This window comes from Dasypus novemcinctus, chromosome 17 (genome assembly GCF_030445035.2).
Source record: "Dasypus novemcinctus isolate mDasNov1 chromosome 17, mDasNov1.1.hap2, whole genome shotgun sequence".
Taxonomy (NCBI): domain Eukaryota; kingdom Metazoa; phylum Chordata; class Mammalia; order Cingulata; family Dasypodidae; genus Dasypus; species Dasypus novemcinctus.
The window spans coordinates 66,204,047-66,221,661 of record NC_080689.1 but is presented as its reverse complement, the minus strand read 5'-3'; the positions used below and the strand labels follow the sequence as shown (position 1 = coordinate 66,221,661).

General features: G+C 49.2%; 1 protein-coding gene across 1 annotated transcript in view; it reads left to right on the top strand.

Moving 5' to 3' along the window:
* Positions 1-17,615, top strand: part of SFXN5 (sideroflexin 5) — a 136,352-nt gene that overhangs the window by 32,344 nt on the left and 86,393 nt on the right. Inside the window, exons 4-6 of the mRNA XM_058278917.2 lie at positions 10,693-10,719; positions 11,243-11,297; positions 16,649-16,674. Coding sequence (XP_058134900.1) covers positions 10,693-10,719; positions 11,243-11,297; positions 16,649-16,674 — 108 coding nt within the window. The remainder of the gene's footprint in view (positions 1-10,692; positions 10,720-11,242; positions 11,298-16,648; positions 16,675-17,615) is intronic.

The window sequence follows — 17,615 nt, the reverse complement described above, 5'->3', positions numbered from 1 at the left end:
CTTCTATACAGCGGCTTTCCCCACCTCCTTTCCACATTGTGCTCTTCAAAAGGAAGTCACTGTGTGTAGTCCTCACTTATTTAGAATTCTGCATGGGAGATTTAATTCTTCTCCCCTATTCATTCATTCATTCATTCATTCATTCATTCATTCATTCATACACTTGTCAAGAATATTTATATTATACTTTGGGTTATAATCCAATATTCCATTATTTTATTGCTCAAATTGTTCCAACTTTGGCCATCGGGAGCTCTTTTTTTTTTCTTTTAAAGATTTATTGTATTTATTTCATTCTTCCCACTTTCTCATTGTTTGCATGTGCTCTGTCTGTTTGTTGTGTGCTGGTCTTCTCTTTTTAGGAAGCACCAGGAACCAAACCTGGGACCTCCCATGTGGGAGGGAGGCACCCAATTGCCTGAGCCACCTTCACTCCCTGATTTGCTGTGTCTCTCATTGTGTTTCCTCACGTCTCATGGTTGCGTCATCTCACTGCATCATCTCGATGAGTCAGCCCATCGTGCCAGCCTGTTGTGCCAGCCCGTCTTCTTTAGGAGGCATGAGAACCGAACCTGGACCTCCTGTGTGGTAGGCAGGAGCTCAGTCACCTGAGCCACATCCGCTTCCCACTGGGAGATCTTTCAGTTGGCTTCTGTGTCCTTCAACATACCTCCCAAGTTGTGGTTTGTTTGTTTTTTAGCACTTCTTATTTACTGGCACTGCCAGATGCTTCATGCCCGTCTTGTATAGTCTCTGCTCTTGTCCTAGAATCAACCATTTCTCCAAGGAGCCCAGGTTCCTTTTATTTTGAGAGAGTGGGGTGTGGGGTGTGCTCGTCGCTGTGGGAGGATAGTTACGTCTCGATTCTCTCAGCTAACAGGGCAAGGCAATAAGCGTGCATATCCTAGCCTGTGTCTGTGCACATACCTATAAATATTTCCGTGCGAATCTGTCTGTATCTACATTAGGGTAAATGTGAGTTTGTACTGATGCGCCACCTGTCCTCCAAGGCCTCACGGGTCTCCTGGCCTTCCCCTCCTGCTCGTGTATAACGTCCCACTGCAACAGGGAGAGCGTGGTTCCCCCACCCGCCAGCCGCCGACTCACCGATCACTTCCAGCCTTCCTGGGTGGTGGTTTCAGGGCCTGCACCTCACTGGGGAATTCTTTTTTTTTTTTTTTAAGACACACACTTGGTTGTAATTTGCTGATAGTCTGAGGAAATTAGTACAATAGTATACTAAGTACTATTATTACAACTCTTTGATTTTATCAAAGTTATTTATCTTTATAACAATAAACTTTGTTTTTAGAGAAGTTTTAGGTGTATAGAAAAATTATGCCAGAAGTCTAGGGAATTCCCATATAATCTCCTCCCCCACACCCATCTACACAGTCTCCCCTGTATTTTTTTTAGATTTTTAAATTTTAAAAATTTATTTCTCTCCCCTTTTCCCGGCCCCCCCCCCCCAGTTGTCTGCTCTCTGTGTCCATTTGCTGTGTGTTCTTCTGTGACTGCTTCTATCCTTATCAGTAGCACCGGGAATCTGTGTCTCTTTTTGTTGCGTCATCTTGTTGTGTCAGCTCTCTGTGTGTGCGGCACCATTCCTGGCAGGCTGCACTTTCTTTTGCGCTGGGTTGCTCTCTTTACAGGGCGCATTCCTTGCGTGTGGGGCTCTCCTATGTGGGGGACACCCCTGCATGGCAGGGCACTCCTTGCGCGCATCAGCACTGCGCATGGGCCAGCTGCACACAGGTCAAGGAGGCCGAGGTTTGAACCGCAGACCTCCCATGTGGTAGACGGACGGCCTAACCACTGGGCCAAGGCCGCTTCCCAGTCTCCCCTATTATTAACATCTTCTGTTAGTATGGTACCTTTGTTACAAATTGATGAACCAATATTAAAACATTGCTACTAACCAGCGTCTATAGTTGACATCATGGTTTACACTCTGAGCTGGACGGTTTTTTAGGCTTTGACAAATGTATAATGTCATGTGACCGTCATTGCAGTATCAGACAGAACCATTTCACTGCCTGAAATGCCCTGCCCCTCTGAACCTCTGGTAACCACCTTCTTTATATCAGTGTTATGAGTTCTTCTGTTAACACAAGATAATAACTATGATAAGAGTAAGTCTGCTATCGTCTGTGGTTACTCTCCCCCCTTCTGTTTGACTGTTTGTGCCTCAGTCTTAAGGGATTTGGGATGACTTCCGGTCTGACTGCTTCGGGCTGAGACAGGGGACTTAGTATGATGGGGCCAATGGAAGGAACTGTTTTGCTTGCAGTTGTAGATGCTCCTTGGTTTTTTTGGGGAGATGGACTTGTCCATCATCATCGTTTTGTTAGTTGCCCTGGGCAAGTCTGAAGAACTGGAAAGTAGGTGTTGGCTGCCCCTCAGCTGAGATTCGGGGCTCAACAGTGTATGAACAGGCTGAAGAGTTAAGTCTCTGAGAGGTATATTTAATGGGTATAATGCTAATTATAGGTTCAAATGAAAGGAGTAGAAGAATCATGAGTAGGGAATTACAATGAGGATAACTATGCTATACTGGAGAAATAGATTATCATATATTCTCAGGGAATTCTTAAAAGCAGAGACATCCCAGTACCACCTCTGGAGGCTCCGCTGTGCAATCTGGGCTGGCACCACTGCACCTTGCTGCTCCCCCAGACCCTGCGAGGAATTGTTTGCATCCCTCCCTGATCCGTGGGTGAGAGTTGGTGTGTGCTGAAGGTGCTAGAGGCCGTGCTCTCTGTCCTTCTGCTATTTAACACCCTTGCTCCATCCTCTACTCCTGCAGGCTCACAGAGGCCGGCCACCGTGCCTGATGCCTCACCAGTGGAATGTGGTTCTTTTGTGCTAAGCATAAGCAGTGCCTTTTATAAGCCCTTTAAATGCCACCCAGCTCACCCAGTCTGTAATTAACTGATCCATTCTTCCCTGGCTGGCAGGAGCCCAGGGGGAGGACGGGACGAGGGTCCCGCTCCCTGCCAAAGCGCAGTGAGGGGGTTCTGCCCACCCTGGTTGGGGTGTCGGGGGGTAGCGGTGGGGAGAGGCCCAGCCTACCCTCTCGTTGGTCCTTGGCCCCTCAGACTCTACTTGCTTTAGCCAATTGGAGGCTCTGGGACGGGGGGGCACCCAAGGCCACCTCTGCCTCAGAATCAGAAATGCCAGGCGAGAGGCCTATTTGCCAGATGCTGGACCTGGGTGCGAGGTGAGCCCCGCAGGGCCGGCCCCTGTGGCCTCCAGGGTGCGACTCGTGTCAGCTCCCTCCAGACTTCAGACAGGGTGACTGGGTGGCTGCCCCTTCAGGAGTCCCTGGTGCCCTGGCCCTCCAGGTATTCCCTTTGTTGCAACTTTTTCTGTTTTTTTAGGAGATACCAGGGATTGTTTTCTTAGGAGGTATGGGGGATTGAACCCAGGACCTTGTACATGGGAGGTAGGCGCTCAACCACTTGAGCTACATCTGCTCCCCCAGGTATTCCCTTTGATCTTCCTTTGTAGGAAGGGTCACTTCTGCTGGCTCAAGGCCAGTGACAAAGGATGGGAATGAACCTCGGTCACATCCCTTAAATCTTTCTGGGCCTGACTCTTGATCTGCGTGGTGGTCCTGGCAGTGCCTGCGGCGGTCTCGCAGCCTCCTGGCTGGTTGCGCAGCTCCAGGGGGACGTAGGAGCCCTTGAGGGGCTCTCGGGCCCAGGCTGGAACTGTCCCTCGCCTGGCTTTCCTGTCTGGAAGGCCCCTCTTCCCACGACCGCAAGCGTCCATGTCGGGCGCTGTGCTGAGGGCCTCGCGGGCGTGTCCCAGCCGGGCCTCGCGGCCTTCCCGGGCTCTGTGGTTTCGTGCTGTTTCAGACGAGCCCGAGACCCCGCTCCTCGGGTGGCATACCGCCCCCGTGACTCCTGTCGGCCAGGAGTTTTCCGGTGCTCGGATGGGCACCTGCAGCCCGCCTGACCCCTGTGTGACGGGACAAAAGGGACAGTGGTCTCTGGGCCCCACCCAGGCCTTGCCCCTGCCCCAGAAGGCACATCCTCCCTCAAGCGCACACCCCGGGACCCTCAACTGGTCCTGCAGTTCGGTTTCCAGCCTCACGCCTCTTTGTACATCACAGGCATGCTCGTAGATAAAACCAACTCATAGATTTTATAGTGATTCAGGAAAGTACAAAACGTGCCATGTCGTCTCTGGGGAAAGGTGCGCTGTTGTTCAAGTACCTTCTAGTGCTGAGCTATCCAAATGTGAGTGTGCATCAGAATGCCCTGGAAGGCCCCACGCCCAGGGCTTCTGACTCGGCCGGGTGGGGCCTGAGAATATGCATTGGTAACAAATTCCCAGGTGTCCCTGGTGCTGCGGACTGCGGGGGGGGGGGGGGGGGGGGGGGGGGAGGAACTTTGCAAACCACCGATGAATACGAGCAGTATTATTAAGGGATGAGCCATTTCCAGTTGATTGAAGCTACCTGTCGATGCCAGAAGTTTGTTTTAAGGAATTTGAAGGAAAGCTTTCCAAAGCAAATTGCCCACACCCTGTTGCAGCTACGCAGGCTGCAGGGCTGGTGAGAGATGTGGAACAGGGGCCACCAGGCCTGCCCTTCACCCAGACCTCCCAGCAGGCCCTCAACCTGCTGGAGCCAAAACTGCTTCTTATCTGCAGACGCCCCACCCAATCTCAGGAGCAACTTTTTAGGAAGTTAGTTGTGATAACTGATCCTTATTTATTTTGGAAAAATAAAATTTTATTTTGAATTGAGTGGCCACAGACACCATAACCGTTTCCAAGTCAAGTTTGTTCTCTGTAGTTGGGGGATTTGTTTTAATTACTTTTTATTTTTATCAAAGTAATGCATTCTTACCATTCAAAAAGCTTTTTAAAAAAAACGTTAAATAGTGCCATAAGGTAAAGACATCATCCCCTACTGTGCCCCAGCCCTTGGTCTTGCTCCCTGGGGGCTGCCATTTTCAAGTCCTTTCCCTGTGTTTCAGTCTGCTCGGCTGCCAAGATGCAGTGTGCAGAAATGGGTTGGCTTTTACGAGAGGATTTATTAGGTTGCAAGTTACACTTCTGAGACTGAGAAAATGTCCCAGTCAAACCAGCTGCAGGCAGTCCTGGGCTCTTTCGGCACATGGCAAGGCACATGGTGACATCCTCTGGTCTCTCCCTTCTTGTCTGTGTTCTTTGCTTTCAACTTCTGGCTTCCGAGACTTGCTCTCTTTCTGTACTTCCCTTTTTATTTGCTTAGTTTTGTGTGTACCTTAGTAGTTACCTTAAATGCTCCCACACCTCTGAATCCTCTCTAATCTGTGTCCCACTCCGTCTGCCATCCTCCTCCAATCTGGATTGGAAGCTGTCTAGGTCAGCTGCACAGCTTTCATCCTGGGACTTCCTGATACCATCATCTCTTAAATAGACTCCTTGTAAATAAATCTTCAAAAAAAAGGCGGCGGACTTGGCCCAGTGGTTAGGGCATCCGTCTACCACATGGGAGGTCCGCGGTTCAAACCCCGGGCCTCCTTGACCCGTGTGGAGCTGGCCCATGCACAGTGCTGATGCGCGCAAGGAGTGCCCTGCCACCCAGGGGTGTCCCCCGCGTAGGGGAGCCCCACGCGCAAGGAGTGCACCCGTGAGGAGAGCTGCCCAGCGCAAAAGAGAGTGCAGCCTGCCCAGGAATGGCACTGCCCGCACTTCCCGTGCCGCTGACGACAACAGAAGTGGACAAAGAAACAAGACTCAGCAAATAGACACGGAGAACAGACAACCGGGGAGGGGGGGAATTAAATAAAAAAATAAATCTTTAAAAAAAAAATAGACTCCTTGTATACCAAATCTCATGTCATCCTTTTTCTTGGTTTCTTGGTTTCTTCCTTGTTTTGCTGAGGCATATCCTTTAGTAACTGCCTTTTATTATTTATTTTTATTTTTATTTTTAGAGAAGTTGTGGGTTTATAGAATTAAAATATGGGATTCCCATTTACCACTCTATTATTACCACTGTGCATTGGTGTGGTACATTTGTTACCATTGATGAAAGCACATTTTAATAATTATACTATTAACTATAGTCCATAGTATCACTCAGTATTCACCATTTATGTTGTGCAGTTCCATGGATTTTTAAAAAAATTTTTATTCTAGTACCATATATATAACCTAAAGTTGCTTTAGTAACTTATTGAATAAGGGTGCATGGGAGGTAAACTTTTAAGACCTTGCATGATGCAAACAATCATCATCATCATCATTATTATTATTATTTTGATAGATTGTTTGGATGGATATAGAATTCTAGGTTAGAAATATTTTAAAGAATTTTGAAGACGTAGGTTCATTGTCTTCTAGTTTCCCATGTTGATGTTGACAAATCTGAGGCCATTCTTATTCTAGATCCTTTGTATACAACCTTTCATTTTCTTCCTTTCTAGAAGCTGTTAGTATCTTCTCTTTATACCTAAAATGTGTATCTGAAATTCCATTGGGCCATGACTTGGTATGGGTCCTTTTTGGTTTCTTTCTTCTATTCCAGATACTTGATGGGTCCTTTCAATCTGGAACCTGATGATCTGGGAAATTTTCTTGTAATATTTCTTGGATAATTTCCTCCTCCATTTCCTCTCCCCCTCTCTTTTTAACCCCCTTTAGTCAGTTGACTGGCCCTTTGTACTGATGCAACTAGTTTTAAAAATTATTTTCTTGTAATTTGTATCCCCTTTTCCCTATGTGATTTCTGGGAAATGTCCTTGACTTTATATTTAGCACTACTGTTGAATATTTTATCTCAACTTTCATATTTTTAATTTTCAAGAGCTTGTTCCTGTTTTCTTATTGTCCCTCCTCCTTTTCTTTTCATTGTATTCTCTTCTTTCACAGTTGCATTATCCTGTCTTACTTCTCTGAGGATACTATAGTGTTTTTATTTTTATTTATTTTTAATTTTTAAATTTTATTTATTTCTCTCCCCTTACCCCACCCAGTTGTCTGTTCTCTGTGTCCATTTGCTGCATGTTCTTGTCCGCTTCTGTTGTTGTCAGCTGCATGGGACTATAGTGTTTTTAAAGTTTACTTTAGCCCTTTGCATTGCCTCATTTCCTCAGAATTCCTTTTTTCTCCCCTTCCGCCAAATTCCTCTTCTCTGTGTACATGGGAGTTTTTCATTTGGGACCTCCAAATACCAGTGTTTATAGGCAGAGCTGGCTGCATGCTTTTGGGGCCCAGGACACAAAGCAGAAAGAAGCTTTTTCGTTTTTGTGGTGGTCTCTCTCGTGACCTGCCACGGTGGTTTTTGTTTTGCTATTTAACGTCATATACCCTCAGGCATGGGGACACTCGTGGGCAAGTGCAGACCCTTGGTGCATAGGACCTGTGCATCCTACTCGGACCCTCCCTGCCCCCAGCCCCACTGGCAGTGGCTGGGTGGGAGAGAAGGAGAGAACCCCTCCCAGGGAGATGGGGAAATGGCGGGAGCAGGGCCTCCCCTGAGCAGAGGCTCCAGGCCCCTGGTGCATGCTCTCTTGTCCCATCGGTTTGCACTAGATACAAATCAAAGATTTAAAATATTAAGAAATTCAAGGCAGCAACCTCAGGACATTAGACTCCTGGCATGGGGCCTCCTTGTAATTTGGGGCCACATGGCCGTGAAGCTGGCCCTGTTTATGGGTCTTTTTCTAGGGGCCTTTCTGGTTCCCCAGAGCATCTCCACTCTCCTGCTCACTGTGCCCTGGGAGCTTGGTGGGCAGGGTCCCAAGGAGGCCCCATACTCAGTATTCACGTGTTTGCCTCCTCCCCTGTGCCTGTGTCCCCCGCTCTGGAGCAGCTGTGGTTCAGCTTCTGTGGAGAACAAACCTCCATCTTCCAGGGGGTGACGGGGCTGTGGGATTCCCCGCTGCATGCGCAGGTTTTCAACCTCACCTCACCATTCAGTCTTGGTGCCTGAAGCCTCGCCTGGCTCGCTGGCCCAAGCGAGGTGCTTCTCGTTGAACCCCCATCTGCGAGCACGCAGCGTGCATTTCCACCCCCTGCCGCGTTGCTGACTGTCTCTTCATCAGCTCTCCATGCTTTGAAAATGTGCAGCGTCTCTTGCTTGCTGTCATATCCTCTTTCTCCCCTTATGGGTTTTTTAGCTAGTTTATTCCTTTGCTGCTGTTTTCTTGAGGATTTGGGAGAAAAGAGGGATAAAGGCAAGTCTTTTGGCCATCATGCTTGACCTGAAGTCAGCTGAGTTTTACATAGACGTTTTAGAAGGCGATGTCTTCATGCCTTGGCTTCAGATTCCTGTTCATTCATTCACCAGACATGTATTGAGCACCTGCTGTGTACCAGGTGCTGTGGGAGGCCCTGCCTCTGAGGGGCAGAGCTGTGAATCCAGAGGGTGCAAGGATCCAGAAACAGAAGATTGGGACTGAAGGTGCTGGGGGTCTGTGCCCAGGACCTGGGGGTGCCCCCGGGGCGGGGGTAAGCCTGGAAGCCTTCCCGATGCAGAGGCACTTTCTGAGCTGAGAGGAAAAGGACAAACCTTTTATCTCCCCCGCCCTCTTTGCTGTTGTACCCTCATTTGCCTTCTTTGTGCTAATAGTGATTCTGTATTTAGTTTTTCTCTCTTCAGTTTCTTTTATTCCCTAATTATTATCATTGTTTTTTATTTTACTGCTTGTAATCTTTCTGGGACTGGAACAGTAGTCAACCAAATATGTTTGAAATGTATCTAAAATAAGAGTAATTTGACAATGAATTAGGGTTTGAGGGACTCTTCTATGAGTCAAATGCATAAAGTTTAGTGTGTCAATTTCATAACTTCTGTCTCCACCCAAGTAGCCTTCTTAATGTCTGCCGTTTCATTTATATTCCAGATTACCAACCTTGCCATATAAACAAAGCATAAACTATTATAAACTTTAAATGCCAACGTGCTGGCCTCGTCTTGTCTCTCACCTCATACCATTTTTGCTCTATTAAAAGTGCATTGGTCAGGGAGCAGCTCAGTGGTTGAGCACCTCTTTCCCAGGTACAAGGCCCGAGGTTCAGTCCCTGGTACCTCCTATAAAATGTGCTGGTTGCCGAGCAGGTGGAGCTCAGTGGCTGAGCGCCTGTTTCACATGTGCGAGGTCCTGGGTTCGATCTCTGGTACTTCCTTAAAAAAACAAAAACAAAAACAAAATGCCCTGGCCTTTCAATTGCCCACAATGTTAGTTTTTATTCACCATGTTTTGTTGATTCTAAAGTGCATATCTTATCACATTTTAACATCTCTAAAATGAGATGGGTTCTGATGGTTTTCTCGCCGGTGTGGCCAGGTTTTCTTTCTTAGTGGCATGTAATAGTGTGTCTCAGAATCTGGTATCTCAGATTCAATGAAGTACATTATTTATTTATTTGAAAGGAATGACAAGCTGTTCAATTTCCTCAGACTGTCCTCCCAACAGTGCTGGAAGGAGACCCTGATTACTCAGTTGAAAGCAACTTTCTCCCTAGAACCTTCTTATAATAATAGGGACAGTGACATCAGTAGCAAGCACTTATACAGCACCTACTGTGTTCCCACCACTGCTCCTAGCACTTTTCATACACCTCTTCAACAACCCTAAGCTAGAGGCACCGTTATTCCCTCATTTTACAAATGAGGAAACCAACGCTTAGAAGTGACAAAGCCAGGAGCGCAAGCTCTCTGTCCAGCGCTGAGAACACCCTCTGCTGCCTCTTGCGGTTGTAGAGGGCATTGCTGCGTCTTCACCGCAGTCCCGGCTGCTCACCCTGGTTCTACCTTGGAACCTACGGGGGAGCATTAGTAAGATTCCCCCAGGCACTCCTACTCCGCAGCTCCAGAGGAGCACTCCTGCTTAAATGCCCCCTCCCCTTCCCCAGGATTTGGTCTGCCCTGTACCGGAGGAGGAGGAGGCGGTGAAAGGCAGTGCCTCTCCGTGGAGCCCCTGCTGGGCTCAGAGCAAGGCGGAAGCAGGTGGTGGGACCAGCCTGCAGTGCCTTTTGTTGTTATTACTGCCCCTGGTTCATTAAAGAGCATTGTCACAGACGGCCCGGCGGAAGCCTAGGGGTGGAGGAGACTGGGGGCATGTGTCTTGAGCCCCTCCGAGAGAGGCAGGCGGGCTTAGCTGGGTGGGATAATGGTGAGCGCTAAAAGGCGGCTGGGCTGGCCCAGCCCTTGGCTCTCGTCATCTCACCCAGCCGTGTACCCTGCACCTGATGGGATATGTGGCTTCCCCGCCTTTTGCAGGTAAGTAAACGGAGAGTTGAAATGATGCCAGGAAGGCCACGCTCCTAAGCCGCAGGGCCAGGATTTGCAGACAGGCGCTGAGCAGGCCTGGCCTCCCCCTGTCGACACCAGCGTGCCTGCGGGTCCAGGGCAGAAGGCTCTGGCTCGGTTTTTTCACCTCCTCGGCCTGTGACCTTCTGACTCCTCTGTGATCATTCTAGGGGTTGATGCTGAGACCCGTGGGAGCCCCCCCATTGATGTTCTGGGGCCCCCTGATCGTGCACCCCCATCACCAAGCCACACCCCCTGGGTCCATAGCCTCCTAAGCCTTTGGAGCTGAGTTAGAAATGGTTAGAAAGTGCGGCTTTGAGGCCTGAAGCTGATGTGTCCCTCTCTTCCCTCCCCCTTTTTCCCTTCCTCCTGCCCTTCTCTGTTCTTCTCGTCCTTCTCCCTCCCTACCCTCCCCCTTTTCTCTTCCCTTCTTTCAGCTCTGGAGTGCACAGAAAATCAAGCAGGTAATTCGGTTTTGGATTCTTACCCCTGCCGTCACTGTTCCCGGACCCTGCCCTGCCATGTTCCGAGAGCCCGCCGAAGCCCCTTCTCCCTGGCTGTGGCATGCCCAGCCCCTCCCCTCCCAGTCACCCCTGGTCCCCTCACCCCTCCTTCCCCAGCGCCCCAGGACCTGAGTTTCTGAAGCCTGGAGCTCAGGTCATGCTCAGGTCATACATGCCTTCCCTTGGGCTCCTTCCACAGAATCCTTATTCGGTGCTTGCTGTGTGCCGGGGGAGGGGCCTGCAAAGCAGGGGCAGTTCCGGCCCCATGGACTTTTGGTGCCCCCCCCCGTGGCCAGCTGTGAGGGTTAGTCAGCAGAACAGGGCCCTGGACGTGGCCCTCGCTGTGGGAAATGAGTGACAGCTGGAAAGCTGTCTGCATCTCGCTGGGACACCCTCCTCTCCCCTCCTGCCCCCATGGCCCCTGCTTGTCCCCCACCCACCGGCCCCTCCTGTCATGCTTTGCTCTGTTCCCGGCACTCTCCAGGCTATCCTGCACCCGGACACCAACGAGAAGATCTTCATGCCCTTTAGGATGTCAGGTAAGCTCCGGGGCCCTGGCAGCTCAGCCCAGCTCCATGTGTGCTCCCATCACTGCTCCGGGGCACCCAGACGTGGCGGGGTGGGGCCTTCACATGCACTTCCAAATTGCACCCACGTGTTTACCTCGGCTCACGGGGGCCAAGGCTCTGGCCAGACCTCAGAGTCACCTATGGAGCTCAAAAAATTTTTTAGCCGGTCTGCCATTTCCCAGCGTCCACTGCCCTTCTGACCTAGCAGTTGGGGCTGGGCTAGTTGCCGCAGGAATGTGGCGCCTTATGGCTCCTCCCCCCCAGGCCCCACACCACCCACTTAGGGCAGCCGCAGGGGCGACACCTTCCCCCGGGGCAATCCCTGACTTCCTGGCCCCCTCCTCCCTGAGCCATGCTCTACTCTCTCTCCTTCGATGTCCTGCGCCCTTCTCACCCCTTTCAGGCAGCCAAGCCCGGGATTAACCCACCTTTGAGAACGTTGCTGCGTGCAGAGAAGGCAGGACACCAGTGCTCAGATGGGTATAAGGTGCCTGCCTGTCCCCGGGGAGTCCCTGGCCAATTGGTTACTCTGTGTATGGGCCTGAGTGACTTAGCACTTAGCATGGTCATCCCATCTGCAGCAGTTTGATATGGTTATGAATTCCAAAAATAGATATTGGATTATGTTTGTGATCTGGGTGTGATTAAGTTATGATTAGGGCTTTGATTGGCCCATGTCATTAGGGTGTTGAGTCCCCACCCACCACAGATAAAAGGCATGGCAGAGGACAGAGTTGAGGGTTTTTGATGTTGGAGTTTGATGCTGAAGCTGGAGCCCCAAGGAGACAGAGCATTCGCCTGATAGTCTACAGCTGACCTTGTGGAGGAAACAGAGGAGCTGAGCCCAGAGGAACCCAGGAAGCCTGAACCCTCGCAGACGTCAGCAGCCATCTTGCTCCAACACATGAGAATAGACTTTGGTGAGGGAAGTAACTTATGCTTTATGGCCTTGTATCTGTAAGCTCCTACCCCAAATGAATACCCTTTATAAAAACCAACCAGTTTCCGCTGTTTTGCAAACATCAGCACCCCTTTGGCTGACTAATACAGAATTTGGTACCGAGGAGTGAGGAAGTGCTTTTGCAATTACCGAAATGCTGGAATGGTTTTATAAATGGGTAAGGGGTATTTTTTGGCGGACTTGTGAGATGCGTGATGGAAAAGGCCTAGATTGCTTGAAGAGTCTGTTGATAGCAATATGGATGCTAATGAGACTTTTTATGATGCTGTAGCAGTTTGATAAAGTTATGAATTCCAAAAATAGGTATTGGATTATGTTTGTAATCTGAGTGTGATTAAGTTATGATTAGGGCTTTGATTGGGCCATGTCATTAGGGTGTTGAGACCCCATCCCTTGGTGGGTGGGGACTCACAGATAAAAGGCACAGCAAGGTACAGAGGTGGAGGGTTTTCGATGTTGGAGTTTTGATGTTGGAGTTTGATGCTGAAGCCTTAAGCTGGAGTCCCAGGAAGTCAGCACACAGAGGAAAGAGACGCAAGCCCCAGGAAGAGAGGAACCCAGGAAGCCTGAACCCTCACAGACGTCGGCAGCCATCTTGTTCCAACACTTGAAAATAGACTTTGGTAAGGGAAGTAACTTATGCTTTATGACCTGGTATCTGTAAGCTCCTACCCCAAATAAATACCCTTTATAAAAACCAACCAATTTCTGGTATTTTGCAAACATCGGCACCCCTTTGGCTGACTAATACAGATGCCCTAGAAGTAAATGATGAAACTATTATTGGAAACTGGAGGAAAGGCAATCTGTGTTTTCAAGCTTCAGAGAACTTAGCAAGATTATCTCCTGGTGTTTTATGGAAGGCAGAATTTGAGGGCGGCAGACTTGGCCCAGTGGTTAGGGCGTCCATCTACCACATGGGAGGTCCGCGGTTCAAACCCCGGGCCTCCTTGATCTGTGTGGAGCTGGCCCATGCACAGTGCTGATGTGTACAAGGAGTGCCCTGCCATGCAGGGGTGCCCCCCTGTAGGGGAACCCCACGCGCAGGGAGTGCGCCCCGTAAGGAGAGCCACCCAGCGTGAAAAAAGTGCAGACTGCCCAGGAATGGTGCCACACACACGGAGAACTGACACAACAAGATGAAGCAACAAAAAGAAACACAGATTCCCATGCCGCTGACAACAACAGAAGAGGACAAAGAAGATGCAGCAAAATAGACACAGAGAACAGACAACTGGGGTCGGGGGTTAAGGGGAGAGAAATAAATAAATAAATAAATCTTAAAAAAAAAAAGAATTTGAAAATGGTGAGCCTGGGCATTTAGCTGAAAAAATTTCCAAAGTAAACCCAGAGAATGTGGCTTGGCTTCTGCTTGCAGCTTATAGCAAAATGCTAGGTAAGAGAGAGATACTGAGGACTGAACTATTGGGCACAAAGAAAACAGAAGCTGATTCTAGAAATTCCAAGCCTCTGGAAATCAAGCTCCCAGATGAAAGTGCCCCATTGGAGGACTTAACTAAACTTGGAACTTTTAAATCAGGATTGAAGATGCAGTTATGTCGGAAAGACTTGTGGAAAGTCTTACTGTCTGATGGCTTGAACCCCTGCTTCTTACATGCTACGCTGACAAGGTTTTTGAGAGAGCTGTATGAACAAAACCACTGCCAGCTTGGACTAAAAGGGACATGGAAAGGAGAGATTGAAGGAGAAACAGCTTTAAGAGGAAAACCGTGGAAGCTGAGATCTGGAGTTAGGATATCACCTTGAGCCAAGAGAGGAACCCCACCCATGTTTACAGAGAGAACGAGTTTGCCCCAGCAGTTGAGGAGGGTGGATGTTCCCACCTGATGTTCTGAGAGAGTTTTGCCACTCCAGGGTACAGAGAGGGTGGAGCACATTCCTTAAGGATTAGGGTGGTTAAGGTCAGTACCCCGCAGGTCTGAGAGGGGCGACCTGTCCCCCATGGATTAGGAAGGCCAGGTGGTCAACTCGTTGCTCTGAGAGGGTTGAGCTGTATGCCAGACATTAGGGGGAATGTTGTCTTCAGGTCACTGTACGAGGGGGGTTGAGACTCTAACCCAAAGATTGGGTGAGGTGTGGCAATCACCCCGACACTCTTGTAGGGAGAGGTCCGCACCTTGGTCGATATCCAGATGCTTGATGAGGGTGGTACTAAGAAAATGGCTGTTGGGCAAGACTGTGGAAAGGGTGAGTCCCCATAAGGCGCCAAGGAGTAGAAACCATCATCTTAAGAATGACTCTTAGACTGAAATAGAATAGAGAATGCCCTGCAGGTTTACTGAACTGTAGAGGACCCCTGACTTATGTTTCCCTCCCAATTTCTCCTTATCATAATGAAAATGTTTATCCTTTGTCCGTTTGTGTACTGGAAACAGATAAATTGTTTTGTAAGTTTCAGAGGTCTATAGCGGACAGGACTTTGCCCCAAGACAAACTGTATTTCTTTAATTTGATTGTGGTATGATTTAGTATTTGCACTGTCGCTGATTTAAGATTTTTTTAAAATATTGTAATGTCTTTTTGGAATTCAGAGGGTGGAGTATAGCAGTTTGATATGGTTATGAATTCCAAACATAGATACTGGATTATGTTTGTAATCTGGGGTGTGAGTAAATTGTGATTAGGGCTTTAACTGGGCCACGTTACTAGGGTGTTGAGTCCCCACCCCTTGGTGGGTTGGGACTTACAGATAAAAGGCATGGCAAAGGACAGAGTTGAGGGTTCTTGATGTTGGAGTTTGATGTTGAAATCTTAAGCTGGAGCTCCAGGGAAAGAAAGAGAGCTGTTTGCCTGATAGTTTACAGCTGACCTGTGGAGCGAGGCAAAGCCTAGAGAGCCTCACAGTCTACAGCTGACCTTGTGGAGGAAACAGAGGAGCTGAGCCCAGAGGAACCCAGGAAGCCTGAACCCTCCCAGACGTCAGCAGCCATCTTGCTCCAGCATGTGAAATTAAACTTTGATGAGGGAAGTAACTTATGCTTTATGGCCTTGTATCTGTAAGCTCCTACCCCAAATGAATACCCTTTATAGAAACCAACCTGAGGGGAGTGGGGGGTACATGGAGACCTCATATTTTTTGAATGTAATATTTTTAAAAAATGAATTTAAAAAATTTTTTAAAAAAGAATAAAAAAAAAAAAAAAACGAACCAGTTTCTGCTATTTTGCAAACATCAGCACCCCTTTGGCTGGCTAATACACCATCCATGACTGCCCAGAGCCACACAGCAGGGGGTCAGACGCACCCCTGGCCCCAACCCCGAGTCCAGTGCACTGATGCCTCCTCTGTGCCATGCTCAGTGCAAGGAGGGTGTAAGGCAGGGTAGGGGGGCTGCCTACTGCTGCCTTGCAAAGGCCTTGGGTGGCTGGAGAAGGGGTCCCTACCAGTGCGGTGATCTCCATCTGATGTGGCAGTGAAGTCCCCATCCCAGAGCCCGGCCTCACGGAGGCGGGAGAATTAACAGCCAGGAAATGATGGGGTGGGTAGCGCCCAGGGAGCCCCTCACTTTGCCTAACACAGTTCAACATCTGTTCAAGCGGTCATTTTCAGCAAACATTTAGAAATTCGAGTTTTCCCACGGCATTGTAAAACCACCTCCGCCATCCTTACCAACCTTTTCACAGGCAGTTAGTTATCCACTGCGCTCAGAACACGCTACATCAAAATAAGAATCATACGAGTCCACACTGTACTAGGCCCGGTTGTGCCTCTCACCAGCTCTCTCCTGCTCCAGCCAGGGCACTTGCGATATAAAAAGCTCTGGCATGTAGAAATACCCCCTCGGGAGGGTAGAATCCCCATCTAGAAATAGCTGCCAGGAGGGAAGGGCCTGTGCTAGAAGGACCTGCCGGGGAGGGGCCCTTCGGGGCCCTTGGAAGACCTGATGGCTTGTGTAGAGAGTGTGGGTAGGGGGTGCTGTGCCCCACGGAAGGCTCCCCCAGGACTGCTAAGTGGTGGAGGGGGCACCAGGCATTGGGGAGCCCTCCTTCAGGGTGGGGCCTGTGGGATTTGGAGGGGAGTCGGAATCATCCGGCTAGAGGACCTGCGGGGAGAGGGAGCCTGGGGGCACGGGAGACCCCTTCCCCACTCAAGGCAGAAACAGTGGTCTCTGTCTCCAGCGGCAGATCCCAGGCAGATCCCAGGGAGGGCCAGCTGGGGAAGGCGTGGGGGCTGGGGGTGCCTCCCGCCTGGCTGGCCTGAGCCCCAGCGTCAGGGCCATCGACGGGACTGAGACCAGAGGCTGACCAGGCGTCTCCATTGGGGGGCGGGGGGCGGGGGTGGCCGAGTGGGGAGGGGGTGCGTGTTTTCAGACCTGACTCTCTGCTCTCCCCTCTCACAGGTTACATTCCTTTTGGGACGCCAATTGTAAGTACTGCCTTCAAAGGAGCTTCTTTTCTAAATAAAAAACGTTAATGTATAGCTGTGCATCACTGTTCGTAAATATTTGAGTGAGTTGTTGAATTAGGATGAAATGGCTTCCATTTCTTCTCAGTTCCCTTGGTGTGCACTTCGGGTACTTCTTTCCTTAAGGGGCGCGCCAATTTACAGCCACACAGAGTCCGAGAGCGCCTTCGTCCTGCCCATTTCCATTCCTGAGTTTCGTCATTAGGACGTGACAGGTACAGGGAAGTTTTACCAAAGAACTTGGCAAGTAGGAAAATAAGGGTGCCTTCTGGAAAGTAAAATTTGAAATTAATGTAGAGAGGGTTTTCAGTGTCCTTTTTGTTCGGTTTGGAATGAGGGTTACGTTTACCCTTCATTTATTGGGGTAAAACCAACTGTGGAAAATGCATTCATCAGAAGGGTATGGCTTGACAGATTTTCACATAGTGAATGTGTCCACGTAAACCTCACTCAGGGTAGTGATTTAGAACTTGATCAGCATCCCAGGAGCCTCTCACGTGCCCCTCTCTGTCACTGCCTTCAGAGGGAACCACTCTCCTGACCTCTACCCCTATATTCTAGCTTTGCCTATTACTGAACTTTATATAAATGCAGTCATCAGTATGTACTTGTGTCTGGTTTTTTTTGTGCAGCATTGTTTGTGAGAGTTATCCATATTGTTAAATGTAGTATTGGTTTGTTCTTTTTCATTGTATATATTCCATTGTTATAAATGTATCAAAATTTCTACTGTTGGTGAACCTTTTGGTTGTTTCCAGCAAGTAGTGTTCATAGCAAATAGTGCTGTTGCTAACATGCTCTTACAAATCTGTTAGGGGACACATGTCCTCATTTCCTTTGGCTGTATACCTAGACGGCTAAAGAAATAATAACTAAATGCAATGTGTGATCCTAGAATGGTC